Consider the following 15,378-nt stretch of genomic DNA (forward strand, 5'->3'; position numbering starts at 1 on the left):
AACGCAGTACAGCAACTTTTGCTCCTGTGCTTTATTGAGTTAAAACTAGCCTACACAACATTGAAGGCGTGACAAACTGAAAACTAGTCCAAATAAATGATACATTACCATATTATTTTTGGCGAAAGAAACAGAATGGAACTTCAGGGATGCTTGAATCGAAACAGCATCCTTTTTTATGACATTCCTGTAAGCTGATGGTTGGGAAGCCACAGTCCTTTCTCTCCTTTGGTTTCACCAAACATTTATGCAAATCTGAAAAAAGAAAAGTATACATACATGTTACATTATGTAATTTTCACCATCTCTGTGCAACTGCATTGTTCATTGTTAACCACAGAATGCTTGTATTTATCACATCGGTTCTAGAAACATCTGCAAACAAAACAAAACTACGCAACACATTACTAAACATTTTTGTAAAGCACTATTACATATCCTTTGTGGGATGTAAGGTGGTGTTTGGCGCTTATCACTTTTACCACTGTGTTATGAAAGTAGATTTGTCAAACGGTGTCAAGAATATTGCTTCATCTTTGTTATATTTTATTTCAGCGTTTAGTGTAGTATTATTTTTATTTTGTGCTTTGCACTGCATTATTGCATTTTGTTATCATCGTATTGTCCTCTGCGTGTTGTGTTTCATTCTATTTTGACTATTTTTTGTGTGATGCCCTGTGTTTATTTTGTATTGTTATTTTACTTTGTGTGACGCTATTATGTTCCGTGATTTGCTTTAGAGCAAACAATGGTGCTACATTTCTAGACAAAAACTGTGCATTCTTTTAAAGTTCAAGTAACAAACAAACATTATATATTAAAATGGCTCTCATTCTGATCTTCAACTATTTAAGACACCAGATGGCCCAAAACTGTGGCAGAGACCATGGGGTTTGCTAGTGTGACCTATTAGGGACCTACCTACCTAGGTACTCACCCTAAACAGGGTACAATGGACATCCACACTTTTTTGGTGGACTTCCCCATCAGGCAAACTCTAAATATCTTCCTATGCCTTCAATTAGAACTTCCAGTACTCATTGCATGTGATACAGCCTAAAGGCTTCTTCATGCATTGTTTATAATAAATACAACCTCACGACACATAGAAATAGCTAAGCTACTTACCAACTAAAGTTAAAACAAGGCAGTTAATGTCAAATATGTTCTGTGACATATGCTTTGTTTCTGGAAGTTCTTTTAAACTTAAGGCACACCTACTCAGAGTGATTTGAAAGACACAATAACTTTTCGTCTGCTGTCAGTCAGTCCTGTGTGACATTTTCCTTTACAATAATTTGGTTGTGAAAAATTCTGTCTTGAAAATTGAACAGAGCATAATGGTGCGGCTCAATGCACAACTATAAAAAGTAAATAATTCAGGGCCATATTACCAACAACTAGCGATAATTTTTGTCTCTAACTTGTTTAGAGACAAAAATTATCGCCGCACATCGGCGATTTTTATCGCAGATAAACCTTGCTATTAGCAAGGTTTATCGCAAATGCGATAAAAAACGGCCGCAATGCATGAATATCGCTGAAAAGTCAGCGATATTCATGCATTATCGAGCAAATGCTCTTAGCCATGTTATCCACCTCCCATTGGATAACATGGTGAAGAACTGCTCAGGGCAGGTGTTAGCTTTTGGAGATATTCGCGCTTAGCGCGAATATCTCCAAAAGTTGGTAATAGGAGATAGCGATGTTAGCGACTGTTTCCAGTCGCTAACATCTTGGCACGCCCACTTTGCATGTCATTAGTGATAAATATCACTGACATGCAAAGCGGGGCCCAAGATGGTCGCTATCTCCTATTAGCTGTCACTAACTGGTGTTAGCGACAGCTTGGTAATAGGGAGATAATTTTATCTCCGCATTCTTGGCTTTTAAAGCCAAAAAAGCGGAGATAAACCCCCTTGATAATATGCCCCTCAGTGCCAAATTAGAAACTTTATGGGCCATATTATCAAGAACGGCGATAACATTATCGCCGCTTTACCGGCAGGAAACTGCTTATTAAAGCGGCGATAAGGGGCTTGATAATATGCCCTTGTGAATTCCCGTAGAAGCCCAGGTTCTCGTGTGAAGGACATCAAACCTGGGCTTCTATGGGAATTTGCAAGGGCATATTATTAAGCCCTTTATTGCCCCTTTAACAGCAGTTTCATGCAGCTAAAGCGGCGAAAATGTTATCATCATTCTAAATAATATGGCCCTCTATTTCTTTCCATGCAAACAGCTCACAGCCAGTCTGCCCACATTGTTTCTGGCCGGTTGGGAAGAACTGAGGGGCATATTACCAACAACTAGCGATAATTTTTGTCTCTAACTTGTTTAGAGACAAAAATTATCGCCGCACATCGGCGATTTTTATCGCAGATAAACCTTGCTATTAGCAAGGTTTATCGCAAATGCGATAAAAAACGGCCGCAATGCATGAATATCGCTGAAAAGTCAGCGATATTCATGCATTATCGAGCAAATGCTCTTAGCCATGTTATCCACCTACCATTGGATAACATGGTGAAGAACTGCTCAGGGCAGGTGTTAGCTTTTGGAGATATTCGCGCTTAGCGCGAATATCTCCAAAAGTTGGTAATAGGAGATAGCGATGTTAGCGACTGTTTCCAGTCGCTAACATCTTGGCACGCCCACTTTGCATGTCATTAGTGATAAATATCACTGACATGCAAAGCGGGGCCCAAGATGGTCGCTATCTCCTATTAGCTGTCACTAACTGGTGTTAGCGACAGCTTGGTAATAGGGAGATCATTTTATCTCCGCTTTCTTGGCTTTTAAAGCCAAAAAAGCGGAGATAAACCCCCTTGATAATATGCCCCTGAGAGTTTGCTAGGAGAGAAGGTTGTGTCTTGCCAACAGTCAATTTTTTTTTATATAGACCACGCACGCCCACCCCCTCTCCAGGGGATTTTGACAGTAGAGAGCCGAGTGCAAGGGGCTTGGACATGCTGTTGATTGCTTGGGAGAGATGACGTCATGCTGGATACGATTTCCTCTCTCTCTGGTGTTACAGCGTAAAAGCTGGTTAATCTTCACACAACATAAAAACTGATTTTGGCAAACAAAAACTAAAGTGCACTTTGCACACGCATAGAAAAATAATATCAAAACTGAGACAATTTGAAGTACCAGCACTTTAAAAGTGTGCTTGGATTTGTAGAAATAGAAGAGTTTTAGATTCAATGTGTTCGACATGCTTATGAATTAATTATGCTATTATTTTAACAAAATCATAATAAAGATTATTGATGAAAATGTTTGCTATAATGGAAATTAACAAAATAATTTTTATTGTAAATGGGTCTCACACACAACGGTGCAAAAATTATCATTGAAACCTAACATCTTTGACTTCTCTAATGCACCATTGCAAACGAAAAAAACTGTGTAAATTGTTTATATAAAGTTTTATATTAATCAAACTTTCAGTATAAATACTTCATACTATAACATTCTTAGATATCTTAAAACAAAAATGATAGATTAGCTTTTGACTATGTTTTATGTGTAAGCATTTTAAAACATTTAGTAGTATGTCATACTTAGAGTTGACCATTTCTATGCAATAATCATTGACAAAGGTTATAATTCTTTCATTATATGATATGCTTATTAAATGTCATTATGCTTGAACTTAATTATGAGATTCTTTCGCCAAATAAGGAATGCTGACTTTAAATGCATTAAATTGACTTTGTTCCTTAGGGTTGCATTATTTCATAGTTGAAGAGCTCTTGCTACATTTCTACAAATGTTGCCTTATCTGTTTAGTTTTCATCGCATTCCGAAGCAAATAGTATTTTTTCTTGACCTCTTTGTGTGAAAGCATGGGGACTCTTTTTCTTACTTCATTCCAAGAAGAGCAACAAAGTAAATGAGTTCTTTGTCGACTAACCTGTGTTTACAGAATTGACACTTATTTCCCATGACATATGTGGGAAGTAAACTGAATCTTACCAATTTGTACCTTCTGGTTAGAAGAAGAGTCACATCGTGATCAGCCATGGTGGTACGACAACAAACGTCACATTTGGACTATTGGAACTATAAAAAGTGACTACCCCAGGATGGGCTCTAAGGCTCTAGCTCTGGCCTTTCTTGCTTCAAACCATTTACTCCTCTTTCTCCCCTTCGCAAATCCCCACTACAGCTATCAAACCTCCTGAGCTAGGGATTCACCCTGTGTAACTCTCGAAAACCTTCCCCCTCTTGACTCCATCACACTACAATCAATTATGCTTCAGGTGAAATCCGGCTCCCCCAATGACCCAGCACCCCCGGCGCACACCTTGAGGACAGTTACCTCGAACATTTTCCCCACCATCCTTGATCTGGTCAATGCCTTTCTAGCCAGTGGCATCGTCCCGCCCCTTTGGAAACGGGTCATGGTCAAAGCCCTCCTTAAAAACACCCAACTTAGATCCAAACAACCCAGGGAACTACCGACCTTTCTCCCTACTGTCCTGGCTAAGCAAAATCACTGAGAAACATGTATACAAGACTCTGACGGAGTTCCTTGAGATCAACCACCTGCTCGACTCCTCCGGAACAGGATTCCGACCCATGCACGGGACTGAGACCACCCTCCTGGCCGTGACAGAGGAGGCACAGGGTCATAACACAGGCCCCTGCAGCCGCTGCGGTGCGGGGGGCCCCACGGGCCCTGCGCTCCAGGGGACCCCTGGGCCCCCTCACTCAGTCTCAGCGGATCTCTCGTCTGTGTGCCTCTCGTCTGTGTGCGCAGGCGCAACATTTAATTCATGATTGAAGTTCAATCATGAATTAAATGGTGCGCACTGAGGTTGCCTCCCAATAAATTAAATGGTGCGGGCCGCGCATGCCACGGACAGCGGCCTCTTCATTATTTAAATGGAGCAGTGCCATTTTGGTACAGAGGCCTCTAATTGCTTGGTAATGGTGGTGCGCATGCGCACGCCCGGGCCCCGGTGGGGCGGGTCCATAAGGGACTTTCACCTCTTGCCGCGCACGGGATGGTAAATTCAACTGTGGAAGAGTCAGACTAAACGTGGAAATGAAACAAAAGCGGACCTGGGGAGCCCTGGCCTGGAATTGCTGCCGCTTCACGGGTAGGACTGAGAGACAGAAGAAAACTTAGTCGAGGAACGCCAATGCCTGTAATGTAGTGTAGTTCCTATTATCCCAATAGGCTCTGCGCATTGGAATAATACCTTCAATAGTATAGGCCTAGACCAGACGTTAACTAGGTCTTCTACTGTCGATATTAGACTTAAAGTTTTGGGTTTGCCAGCTAGCTCAGAGTTCACTAGAAACTTTCTCGAATAGGCAAGGAGGAGTTGAACCTCCCTGGATAGACAAGAAGGGATTTAGTTTCTGACAACCATAGAACATGACAACTTTGCTCTCCCCTAATCAAGAGTGTATCTCTAGAGTCGTGTGAAAACAAAAGACGACTTATTTTACTCAGTCAGTACGTGCATTCTTAGTCTCACCAGATTGTAGAGAAAAGGAAGAGACGGGCGTGTTCAATAAAAGATGGTATTTATTGATCAGTCTCTTTTCTCATACAAGAGAAATGGATCGATATTATCGCAATACTTATGGTTAAGTAAAGTGCATACATTAAAAGCAGAAGTATAAAATAATACTGTAAAAACATTTATATGGTTTCTAAGCCATATGAAGGTTTAAATGAATAAAATAGATACATATACATATACATTTGACTAATCGTACTCAACTGGTGTTTCTAACTACGCCTACCCCAGTGTACCTGACCTAAGCCTAATATGTGGGCGGGGGTGGAAAGTAGCAGTTTAAGTTAAGTTTGTTTTGCCAAGTGACTGACTAAAGAATTCTCTGCGAGGGGTTATTCAGTTCTGTACCTGGAATTTAGGATGAATGAGGGATGGTATCTCTCGTCTCTGGTCTCGATATTCCAGGCTGCCTGCGAGGGCTACCCGGAAGCGCCGGAGCTGGATTTCTCGGCAGGAGAAAGCAGCGTCTCGTTCTAAGCGCGTCAGGAAGGCGGGGCTGCGCCAGCGGGGTCTGCTCTGCTCTGGGCTTCGGCAAGTCTGGCTGCTCCGATCTCGTCACCACCGCGTGTGTTTGCATAGGGCAATATCGGTAATATTTATACCTTTAAGGTGCCGAGATTGACGTAAGGATGGACATAGATACGTCAATAAGGATGTCATACGACTTGGTCGTTAGCACATTCTTTTGCTGAAGTTCTCGATGAAATCAAAACAATGGCCGCAGGGTTTTTCCCAGGTTGTCATAGGTTTGATTTGTTTTGAGAACTCCGTATGCCTTATCAGGGGCTGGAGGAATATCGCTTGTCTAATTAGATGGCAAGCGTTATGACCTAATCAGATAACACGTTCCTGTGCCGTAGTGTGGCTTAATCAGATAACGGTTTCTGCATCATGGGGGTTTTCTGCATCATGGGATGGCTGCTAGTTAACTTGTTAACCAGAATAGGGTCAGGAATAGGGGAATCGATACAGAACCTATAGGAATACATCACACCCACTCCACGCTAACTATGGACATATTTACTAATCTAGGCATAGTAAAACATACTGTAGAGTATAGTGTATACCTTACCACTCCAAAATACATAAATGCATTTTGAAATTATCAAATATACGGAAAAAACAGTCACATGTATTATATGCACTCAAGCTGTAGAATAATGCTAAAGTAATCACGCATATCTATACATTATCACTAATTTGTATATGAGAATTTACACATGAAATGGCTCTTAATACAGAAAAAAGGTTCGAGACCATTTCATCACAGAATAAGAATAATTATGAACATACCAGCGGGCAGCTAATGTCTATAAAGTATCTAAAATTTGAAATTTTAGTTCTCTAAGAATAGTTCTTACTTTAAGCAGAAGATAAGTGTCCCGAAAAATTGTAAAAATATTTTGGGGCTGCTGAAAAAATCGCTGTCCGTGAACTGGAGGGAAAATTGTTCATGTGACTTTATTATTAAAGTTGAAGGCCAAATTCAGGGAACGCCGTGTGCTAGCTTCCTCAAAAGTCTCTATTTCTGCTCTGGTGAGAACATCATATCATTTAGACTGTCGAAAAAGCTGTCAACAGCTTCCTGGGAGAGTTCCACTAACTCGGAAAAAGGTGTAACCATGCATTCGTGCGCATGATTGTCTCCATTGACGTTTTGATTAGTATTGCTGACAGAAGGTCGTACCTGATCGATGCTGCTTTCATCTTGAACTTCACTACCCCTTAATCGTAGTGGTGAAGCTTCCACGAATGCCGTCATCAGGATTGGTAGCCTTTGAGGGAAGCACAAAGCATGAGCCTTTTTTTGGACTCAACAATGTTTCTGCATCCATTGGCGCATCCGATTGTAGCGTCAGACAGGTGTCTAACACGCATTCTTCTCCGCATAGCAAGCACCTTAATACAGGTAAAACACATCGATGCCACATTGGTCGAAATGATAGAAACCAAGTCATGTCCATGTCTCTAAGCCGGGATAGTCCCAGGATTTTTGATATCCGGTCCCGGTATCCAATGGCTCGGATTGTTTCTTCCCTTGTCGCAGGTGTTTTGTCTGTGACACGGTTTGCCATAACGAAATATTAGGACCAAGAATAGGATTCCTGCAATTAGTCCCAAAATGAGGGGCAGTCCGCCAAAAATCGAATGGACGAAATCTGGAAAAATACCCAGTATGGCTTTGAATGGTGTTAATGCTATTGAAAATACTGTCTTAAATACCTTTGAGACTCCACTGGTATCAGAAATATTTAAGATTTCATTCAGGATTTCTGCGAAATGTATGGGGGAATTAGTTGATAACAAAGAGTGAATCTCTGCAGTCTTCCTTGCGACTAGGAGATCATACGTTTCTTTTGATGACGTGAGCCTGGTCGGCGTCTGAAGAAGCACTGTTTTCATTCTGCTTAAAGTATCTATTCGAAAAGAAGTAATTTTCAAGTTGGGCCATGCCCTTGCCTCCCTGTCTGGAAAGGAGCTGGGGAACAATGAGCGTCCACAGCACTTGACCTTCGCAGTTGTAGTTACGAGATAAGGAGTCCCGGGCATAAGACTACAACATCTGCGATCTACAATTAGAACGTAACTCCCATTATAGAGTCTTTGAAAGAATGGTTCTATCTCTGTTGCAGGTGCGCCTAGCTGGTGACATGAAAGGTTATATGAATTCCCTTCACAGGCTCCATGCAAACTAATTCCATTACACAGAAGTGTACCGCTTAGTGACATTGCACAATTATTGCCACTAAGAAACACTTTCTGTCCTTTATTACTGACACATGCATGTGAATAGGGCAAGTTCCATGTTGTTTTAATGTACCCTTTTCCCAATTTTTCGTACATGCCAGCCTGTATATATTTTTGGCAGTATTGAAACCTGAAGGTTGATATTGGAATATTAATTATCCCATGTATTATCCATTCACTGACAGGTCGTTCTGACATTGTCACTGGTAATCTTTCGAGTTTCTCAATGCTCAGGATTGTATAATCAGCACCCTTCTGTGCCATACTGATTTGTTTATCAGTAAGGTTAAAGATATTGAATAGTGACGTTGTGTTGATTAAACGCCAAGGCACATAGCCTGAACGCAGATTTTGTAACGTCCAGCCAAGTTGTACAATAGAACGCAATTGAGACTGACCGTGTTGTAACAACAGTAAGTCTTGCGATATTATGTCGATTGCTGAAGACACAATGCTGTCCAGAGAAAAAATTCTGGAGGACAGAGTCATTAACCCATTGTCCACTACAGAAAGTGATTTTTCCAAATTAATACGGTCAATTTCCCGTATTCTTTCTGCTGTTTCAATTTGAGTCACCTTCCAGGCCTCGTTATATGCTGCATATACAGAGGCTGCTATGAAACGTTTTTGACGCTGTTTGCGCGGTCCCATAATGAAATCACGCAAGTCAGCACCATCAGTAAGTAAAGTTAGGTGTTGCTTAATTTCTGCCAGTGTGGAAGTTTGTAGCCATTGAAGGCAGAGTTTGCCCAAACTGTAGGTGGTGATTATCCCTGGGTGTTGTCTTTGGGAATATCTAGGGTCTGGCCTGGTCAATGTGAACCCCTGTGTTTTGTTCAGGAATCTATCTTGACAGTTATTAGTATCTGTGGGCCAGATTAACCATTGTTTCCAATCAGGATGTGTTCTGTTTTGGTTTAATACATAGTTTACGTCTATCTCTTCATCTGTAGAGCTAGTGCTGTTCATTGTTGGCTTTGGAATAGACGGTTTGTTTAAGTCTTTGATTTTGGCTAGGCCAAGACAGGTAGTTTGTTGAACAGTGTCATTTAAAAATATAATTTGTTCTGGGATCATGCAGGCTCTAAACAAAGATTCTATACCTTGTACTTGCCATTCTGTTGTACCCCAAACACTTTTTACTTCAACATTTTTGTCCCAATAATCAAAACCAAAAGTATTCATTTGTTCAAAAAATGAGTCTGAATATATCAATTTCGTGTTTGTTATCATGGTCTTTGTCCCTGTCTTATTTGACAATTTGAAATAAAATGTTTCAGCATTACTTGTGTTAAAACCTGAAAAGTATGAATATTTGTCATAAAAGGTTCTTGAGCTTCCTTTTGGAGGGGTTGCACAATGTTTCCATTGATTATAATTTAAAACATTTCTAGGTTGTGCAGATCTATGTAGAAAATGGTTACCATAGTGGTTGTAACAGTACATACTATCATAATTTGTAGAACCCTGCAAATAATCATGTTTGGTCAATTTAGCAGACATCACTAGGTCAGACATCATATTATTTATACTTTCAAAGTCCTAATCATCAGCAAATGAGCTTGGTTTTACAAAGTCACTCAATGAGATCTTGATTTGGTGTGGATATTTTAGGATTTCAACCGGACCATAGATTTCGTAGTCAGTGTTGTCCCATGCTACCCCACCCGGTATAGGATTGGCTGTGAAGTTGACTGAAGAAAGTTCTCTTTTCTCGATGTGTGAAGATGTGTGTGGTTTGAGGATCAAGTTGATTTTCTGACTTGCTGTGTCCATTTTAGCATATTTTCCCTCAATGAAGCGTCCCAAAGTTAGTACCATGATGAGCCAAAGTATGAGGATAAATGCACCAAAACCCACCCAAAATTCAATCCATGGAGAAATCAGATATGTTTCTTTCAGTTGTTTAAAAACTTCTTTAGCTTTATCTTTAAAGGTTTTTGTTGATGGCTGTGCTTTTGATTCACTGAAGCCTTCAGAGGAATCATCGAAGTTTATGAAGTAGCCGGATGCAGTTCTGTCAATTGTTCCAATTGCTTCACGATTACTGTTTCTTGCATATTCGTTTGTTACTTCATTGTAGATTGGTGTGTCTCTGCTAAATGTTTTTATTTGGGTTTTCAGAGGTTTAAGTTCCATTGCATTGTTGCATAGTCCTTGTTGTTCTTCTGTAGGCGTTTCGAATGTGATTAGCCTCTTAGTTAGGACCTCTGTATTGGTAGCAAACCTTGGTGTTCTGCTACTTATTGGGAGTCCACTTGGCCTACTATTTGTTATCGGCCACATGATTGTGGTTTTACCAGGTCGATGGATACAACTCGGTTCTCCTTTTTACCAGCAAGCGGCGGTAGTACTACTGATCTTGTCCCGTTGATAGACAAGACAGGAACTGCTTTTCTGTAAGAAGGCCCAAATTCCTTCTTTACCGCGATCTTTTCTCTGACTAGATCCCCGACTTTTGGAATCCAGACAGGTCTTGCTGGGACAGGTGGTGGTTCTTCAGTGGTTGTTGGCTGTTGTTTCAATTTTATGTTGCTCAGGTCTTTTCTTGTTTCGTTTAAGTCCTGCAAAATAGCCAAACGGTCTTTGATATCAAAGCTTTTTTCCTTCACCACTGAAGTCTGACTGTCGAGGTCTAAGACTAACATCCTAGTTCCAAATAATAATTCGTACGGACTGAATCCCTTCAGAGAATTTCTTGGCAGGTTATTTAGACTACGTTGGACACTTATTAGATGTTTGACCCACCCAGCTCCCGAACCTAATACCCTTTCCGTTATAGATTGCTTTCTGCCTTGGTTTTTTCTTTACACCATCCCGTATCCCTCAGGAAGGAAGTGAGAAGAATCCCGCTGTGCTATGCTCATTTGGCCATGTTTCCCCACAGGCTTGAGGGCTAATGTGAAAACATTGGTCAAACGCAGCATGTTCCTAGCGTATATGCCATTTAGACTCGCAAATCTTTGTATAACAGTCCAGACGTCAGCCGAGTGCTGAGGATCTACATTATAAGTGGAAACTAGCCTGTATATGTTAATCGGACGCTTTGCTTTTTACTGTTGATCTTTTCTGGAGTGAAACGCCACGGTAGTATACCGTTTCTCTCGCCACTGCGATCTCTGTTGCAGTTTGGGCATTTTTTTACAAAAATGTGATGCTGCAGGCTCATGCCTGGCCACCAGTACCTTGATTGTAATTCTTCCAGAGAATCTTTTAGTTTGAAGTGTCCGAGACCCTCACCCATATGTGCGTCTGCAATTAACAAAGTTCTCCTGTCCATGTTTGGAATTACTCTATCCCCCACTCCAGGGATTCGAGCAAAAGGGACGGAGTTTGCATCGATTATGTATTTATAATTGAGTGGATAGTTGATCGGTAGCGCTGAGCAGTCGCCTTTTGATGACGTTTTCACCGCCAGCACTGTTTCACCGTCAATGTATTTTACTGTACGCTTTTTTCTAGCTACGGAAGCCGATTTAGTTGCTACCGCTGTGGCTGTCTCAGCCAATGAATTCCCTGCAACGTGAACGCCATCACGCTGATGACTCAGTGAGTGTGTCACGTGAGTCTTTGGTAGTTCTTTTTTTAACAGAACTATTTGTTCCCAAAGCAGTTTTTGCTTTATTGTTGCACCTGTGTCATCTTTGTAACCGTTTTGAATCCATGTCTGCAAATCGTTGTTATATGATTTGACGCAGTAATATGAATCGGACACTATAAGTGTCGGGAATTCTCGATCCGCATTATCTAGCGCCATTTTCAATGCTAATATTTCAGTCTGTTGTTCTGAATTAGTTTCTACTGAGTGTGTTTTTGTTAATAGAGGTCTTAGTTTACCTCCGCGCCACACTTCTTTTGTAATCTCACATGTGGGGTTGTATGCTTGTTCTCCCCAAACGGAGGGTTGAGCATGTCCGTCTGTATAGATTACACAAGCGTATTGTCGTAAGGGCAGAATGTCGATTGGCAGAGGGAATGTTCTTTCATATTCTAGATTTTTTAATTCTTTTAATTCTGGATCAGAATAGTAGTATACTTTGTCCGTTGTAATTGAATTCACCCATTGTATCCATTCCGGATTCAATGTTGTTGTTGGTAAATTACATGGTGTTGTTAATGCCTCAAAGGCTGGTTCTGCTGTTCTGACCGTGATATGTCTACCGTCAGCTTTATCTTTTTCTCTAGCTATTGCGGTTGAACTGCATGAACAATGTTTTCTTTAATACTGAACTTCTTTTCAGCTTCTGTGTATAAGTGTGATTTGAATGCAATTGGTACCTTTTCTCCCTCATTAGAGGTCAGGTATGTGAATCCGCATCTTCCTGGGATGACTCGAATCACAAGATTGCGTGTGTTATCACGTGTTTCTAATTTTGTTTTAATTAACATGTCTGTTTGTAAGGATCTCAGAATTTCTGTGTGTATTTGAGTCCAATTGGTTCTTTTAAAATCTGGTTTTATTAGATCATAAAGGGGTTTGACCCTTTCTGCGTAATTTGCAATGTATGTTCTTCCGAAATTTAGGAAGCCTAGAATTGACTGTAGGTTTTTTAGTGTTCTAGGTGCTTGGAGTACGGCACATTTCTCTAGGAAATTGTCAGCCAGGCTTTTGCCTTCACTTGATAATTCATATCCTAACAACAGGACTGTCAGATGGGCAATTCTGGATTTTTTAAAGTTGAATTTGTAACCCTCTGCTGCAAACCCAAGTATTATGGTGTTCACTCTCTTCAAGTGAGTATCCAAGTCATCATCTGTTAGGTATATGTCGTCGACATAAGATAATGCTTCGTCATCATATGTTTGTAGTAATTCTGTTACTCTCGCTGAGAATACCCCTGGGCTGTTCTTGTACCCCTGGGCTAACCGACAGAATTGTTTTTGAGTGCCATTTATTGAGAACGCAGACAAATATCTGCTCTCTGGTGCTATGTTTTGACAAAAGAATCCATTAGAGATGTCTAATGTTGTTTTGTATTTTTTGCGCACTATGTTATTCATTAGTGCAGCACTATGCGAGTTTTGCACTGCAAAAGTTTTGCAACATGAGTTAAGGTGTCGGTAATCCAAAACTAGACGATATGAATTGTCTGGTTTGGAGACCGGAAACAAAGGGTTGTTCATTTGTGAGGTGCAAGTTTCAATCACCCCCTGGTATTCTAATTGATCTAGGATTTCTTTTACCTGTTTTTTAGCTTCTTGCTTAATTGGGTACTGCCTTTGTGCAGTAGGTTGTGATTTTAACTGGATTTTGTGAGGAGGAGAGTCCTCATCCCATCCTACGTGATTTTTATATAAAGCAGGAGCTTGAGCTACTGCCCACTTTCTAGCAAGTGTGTATTTTTTATGAATTGGGATATGATTTGAGAAGGCAGGCATAATTATTTTTTCGCCATGAGGGCAATCCCTGACAAACTCTGGTGGCCAGTCTTTTCCAGCTAGTAGGATGTCATAGCCCTTGGAGAGATTATCCCAAAATAGTCCCCTTATTTTTCTAGTCTTATCCCCTTCTATACGTAAAGTTATTTCATATATTTTGTGAGGTTTGCTAACTCTGGTGTCTGCAGTTTCCACTTGAAGATATTCATTCGTGTCCACTGTCTCCAGATGATTCATAAGGACTTTGCGAGCTATGCTCACTTCAGCTGCGGTGTCTAGCATTGTCTGAGCCCATTCTCAGTTTTTCAGTTGTGTCCTCAGTATTCTCGGCATTGTTAACTATTTTAATGCTGGCTACCTTCTTTTTTGGAAATTGTAATTTCTTTTTTAGATGAGCAGGTTCCTTGTCTTTGGACTTGGCGTGCTCTTCTCTTTGTTCTGATCGTCCTCTTCTTTCCGATTTCTGCGAGGAAGTCTGAAAAGATTGAGAGGGACGTGTATCAATGTCTTGATATCTATCAGGCTTCTTTATATTATCCCTATTTCTAAGGTTATATTTTTTCCCAGAGGGATCCCTTTGGGGTGACCTGTGTCTTTGGTTCGGAGATCTTTCTCTCCGCCGAGGAGACCTTCCTCTGGACTGGAATTTCTTTTCTTTAGGATTGGATTGTTTGTTTCCATCCCAGCTCTTTTTTTGTGATGTTGAATTATTATTAAAAAATATTTTTTCAGGACTTTCAATCAGTTGTGGTTTTACTGGTATTCCACCTAAACTATCTCTACCTAGTTCCTCATAGGATTTTTCTATGATTCTGGCAATTTCAGCTGGTTGGTCTGCTATATCTGTCTCTTTTAACCTCTGGCGGATCGCCACGTTTGCTGCTTCTCCCTTTATGTTGGCTAATAATATAGCCGAGACCTGCTTGAAGTCTTTCAGTAATTTCATACCAAGAGTTAAAGCGGGTTCTGGACCATATTCGTCTTGAATTTGTTTTAGCACATCTGGTATTACCGAGATGGATGGAACACCATGTGTTTTTGTATAGATGGAAGCAAAGACTGTACCCCAAGTGTCACAGTCCTCCACGTGTGGTGCGATTTCCATTGGAAGACAGATAGTCAGAATCCTGTGTTTTTCTAACGGGGTGGTGTCTGGAAACACCGCCTCTATTTGGGTGATTTTTTGTGCTAGCCAGAATGGTATTTGTTCCTGTTTAGCCGGTACTTTACCTAGGCAGGACTGTATGTTCTGTGGTGTAATTTTATTTGTGTTCCCCTGGTGAGGGGTCAGCTGTGGAATTTTAATTGCTGGTTGGATTGTTGAAGTCCGCATCACATATTGGACTAATTGTCTATGTAATTTTATTAATTGTTTTAGCTGTGTTAAAAGCTCTGGTGCAGGCATTCTTTCAATGTCTGGATGTGGTGTGTATCCGGCTAGGACCGGCCACGTTGCTCCTGGTCTACATAAGGGACCGAGCCTGGTGATGTGATTATTATGTTTTAGGGCGCCATTAAATAAGAGCAGGTGCTCTTGAAATTTAAGTGGTACTTCCACCTCCTCGAAAGGAGTGTACGCATCAGGAGGTTCCTCTGTTTTGTAATAGTGGAAGTACTTTGTTACAGCATTAGCTGCTGGAAAGTTTATCCATGTGTAGAATACCTCTGTCTGCCGATATTCGTGTGCCTCAATTATGAATATGACTGTGCC

At 40.8% G+C, this 15,378-nt stretch overlaps 1 protein-coding gene across 8 annotated transcripts in view; it reads right to left on the reverse strand.

Annotated features, from left to right (window-relative positions):
* The window catches only part of LOC144772452 (uncharacterized), a 275,339-nt gene that overhangs the window by 87,266 nt on the left and 172,695 nt on the right, over nucleotides 1-15,378 (reverse strand). For all 8 annotated transcript variants that reach the window (XM_078656784.1, XM_078656785.1, XM_078656786.1 and 5 more), the window contains one exon: nucleotides 109-255. In XM_078656784.1, coding sequence (XP_078512910.1) covers nucleotides 113-255 — 143 coding nt within the window. In that variant the 3' untranslated portion in view covers nucleotides 109-112. The remainder of the gene's footprint in view (nucleotides 1-108; nucleotides 256-15,378) is intronic.

This window comes from Lissotriton helveticus, chromosome 8, assembly GCF_964261635.1.
Source record: "Lissotriton helveticus chromosome 8, aLisHel1.1, whole genome shotgun sequence".
NCBI classification, from domain to species: Eukaryota; Metazoa; Chordata; class Amphibia; order Caudata; family Salamandridae; genus Lissotriton; species Lissotriton helveticus.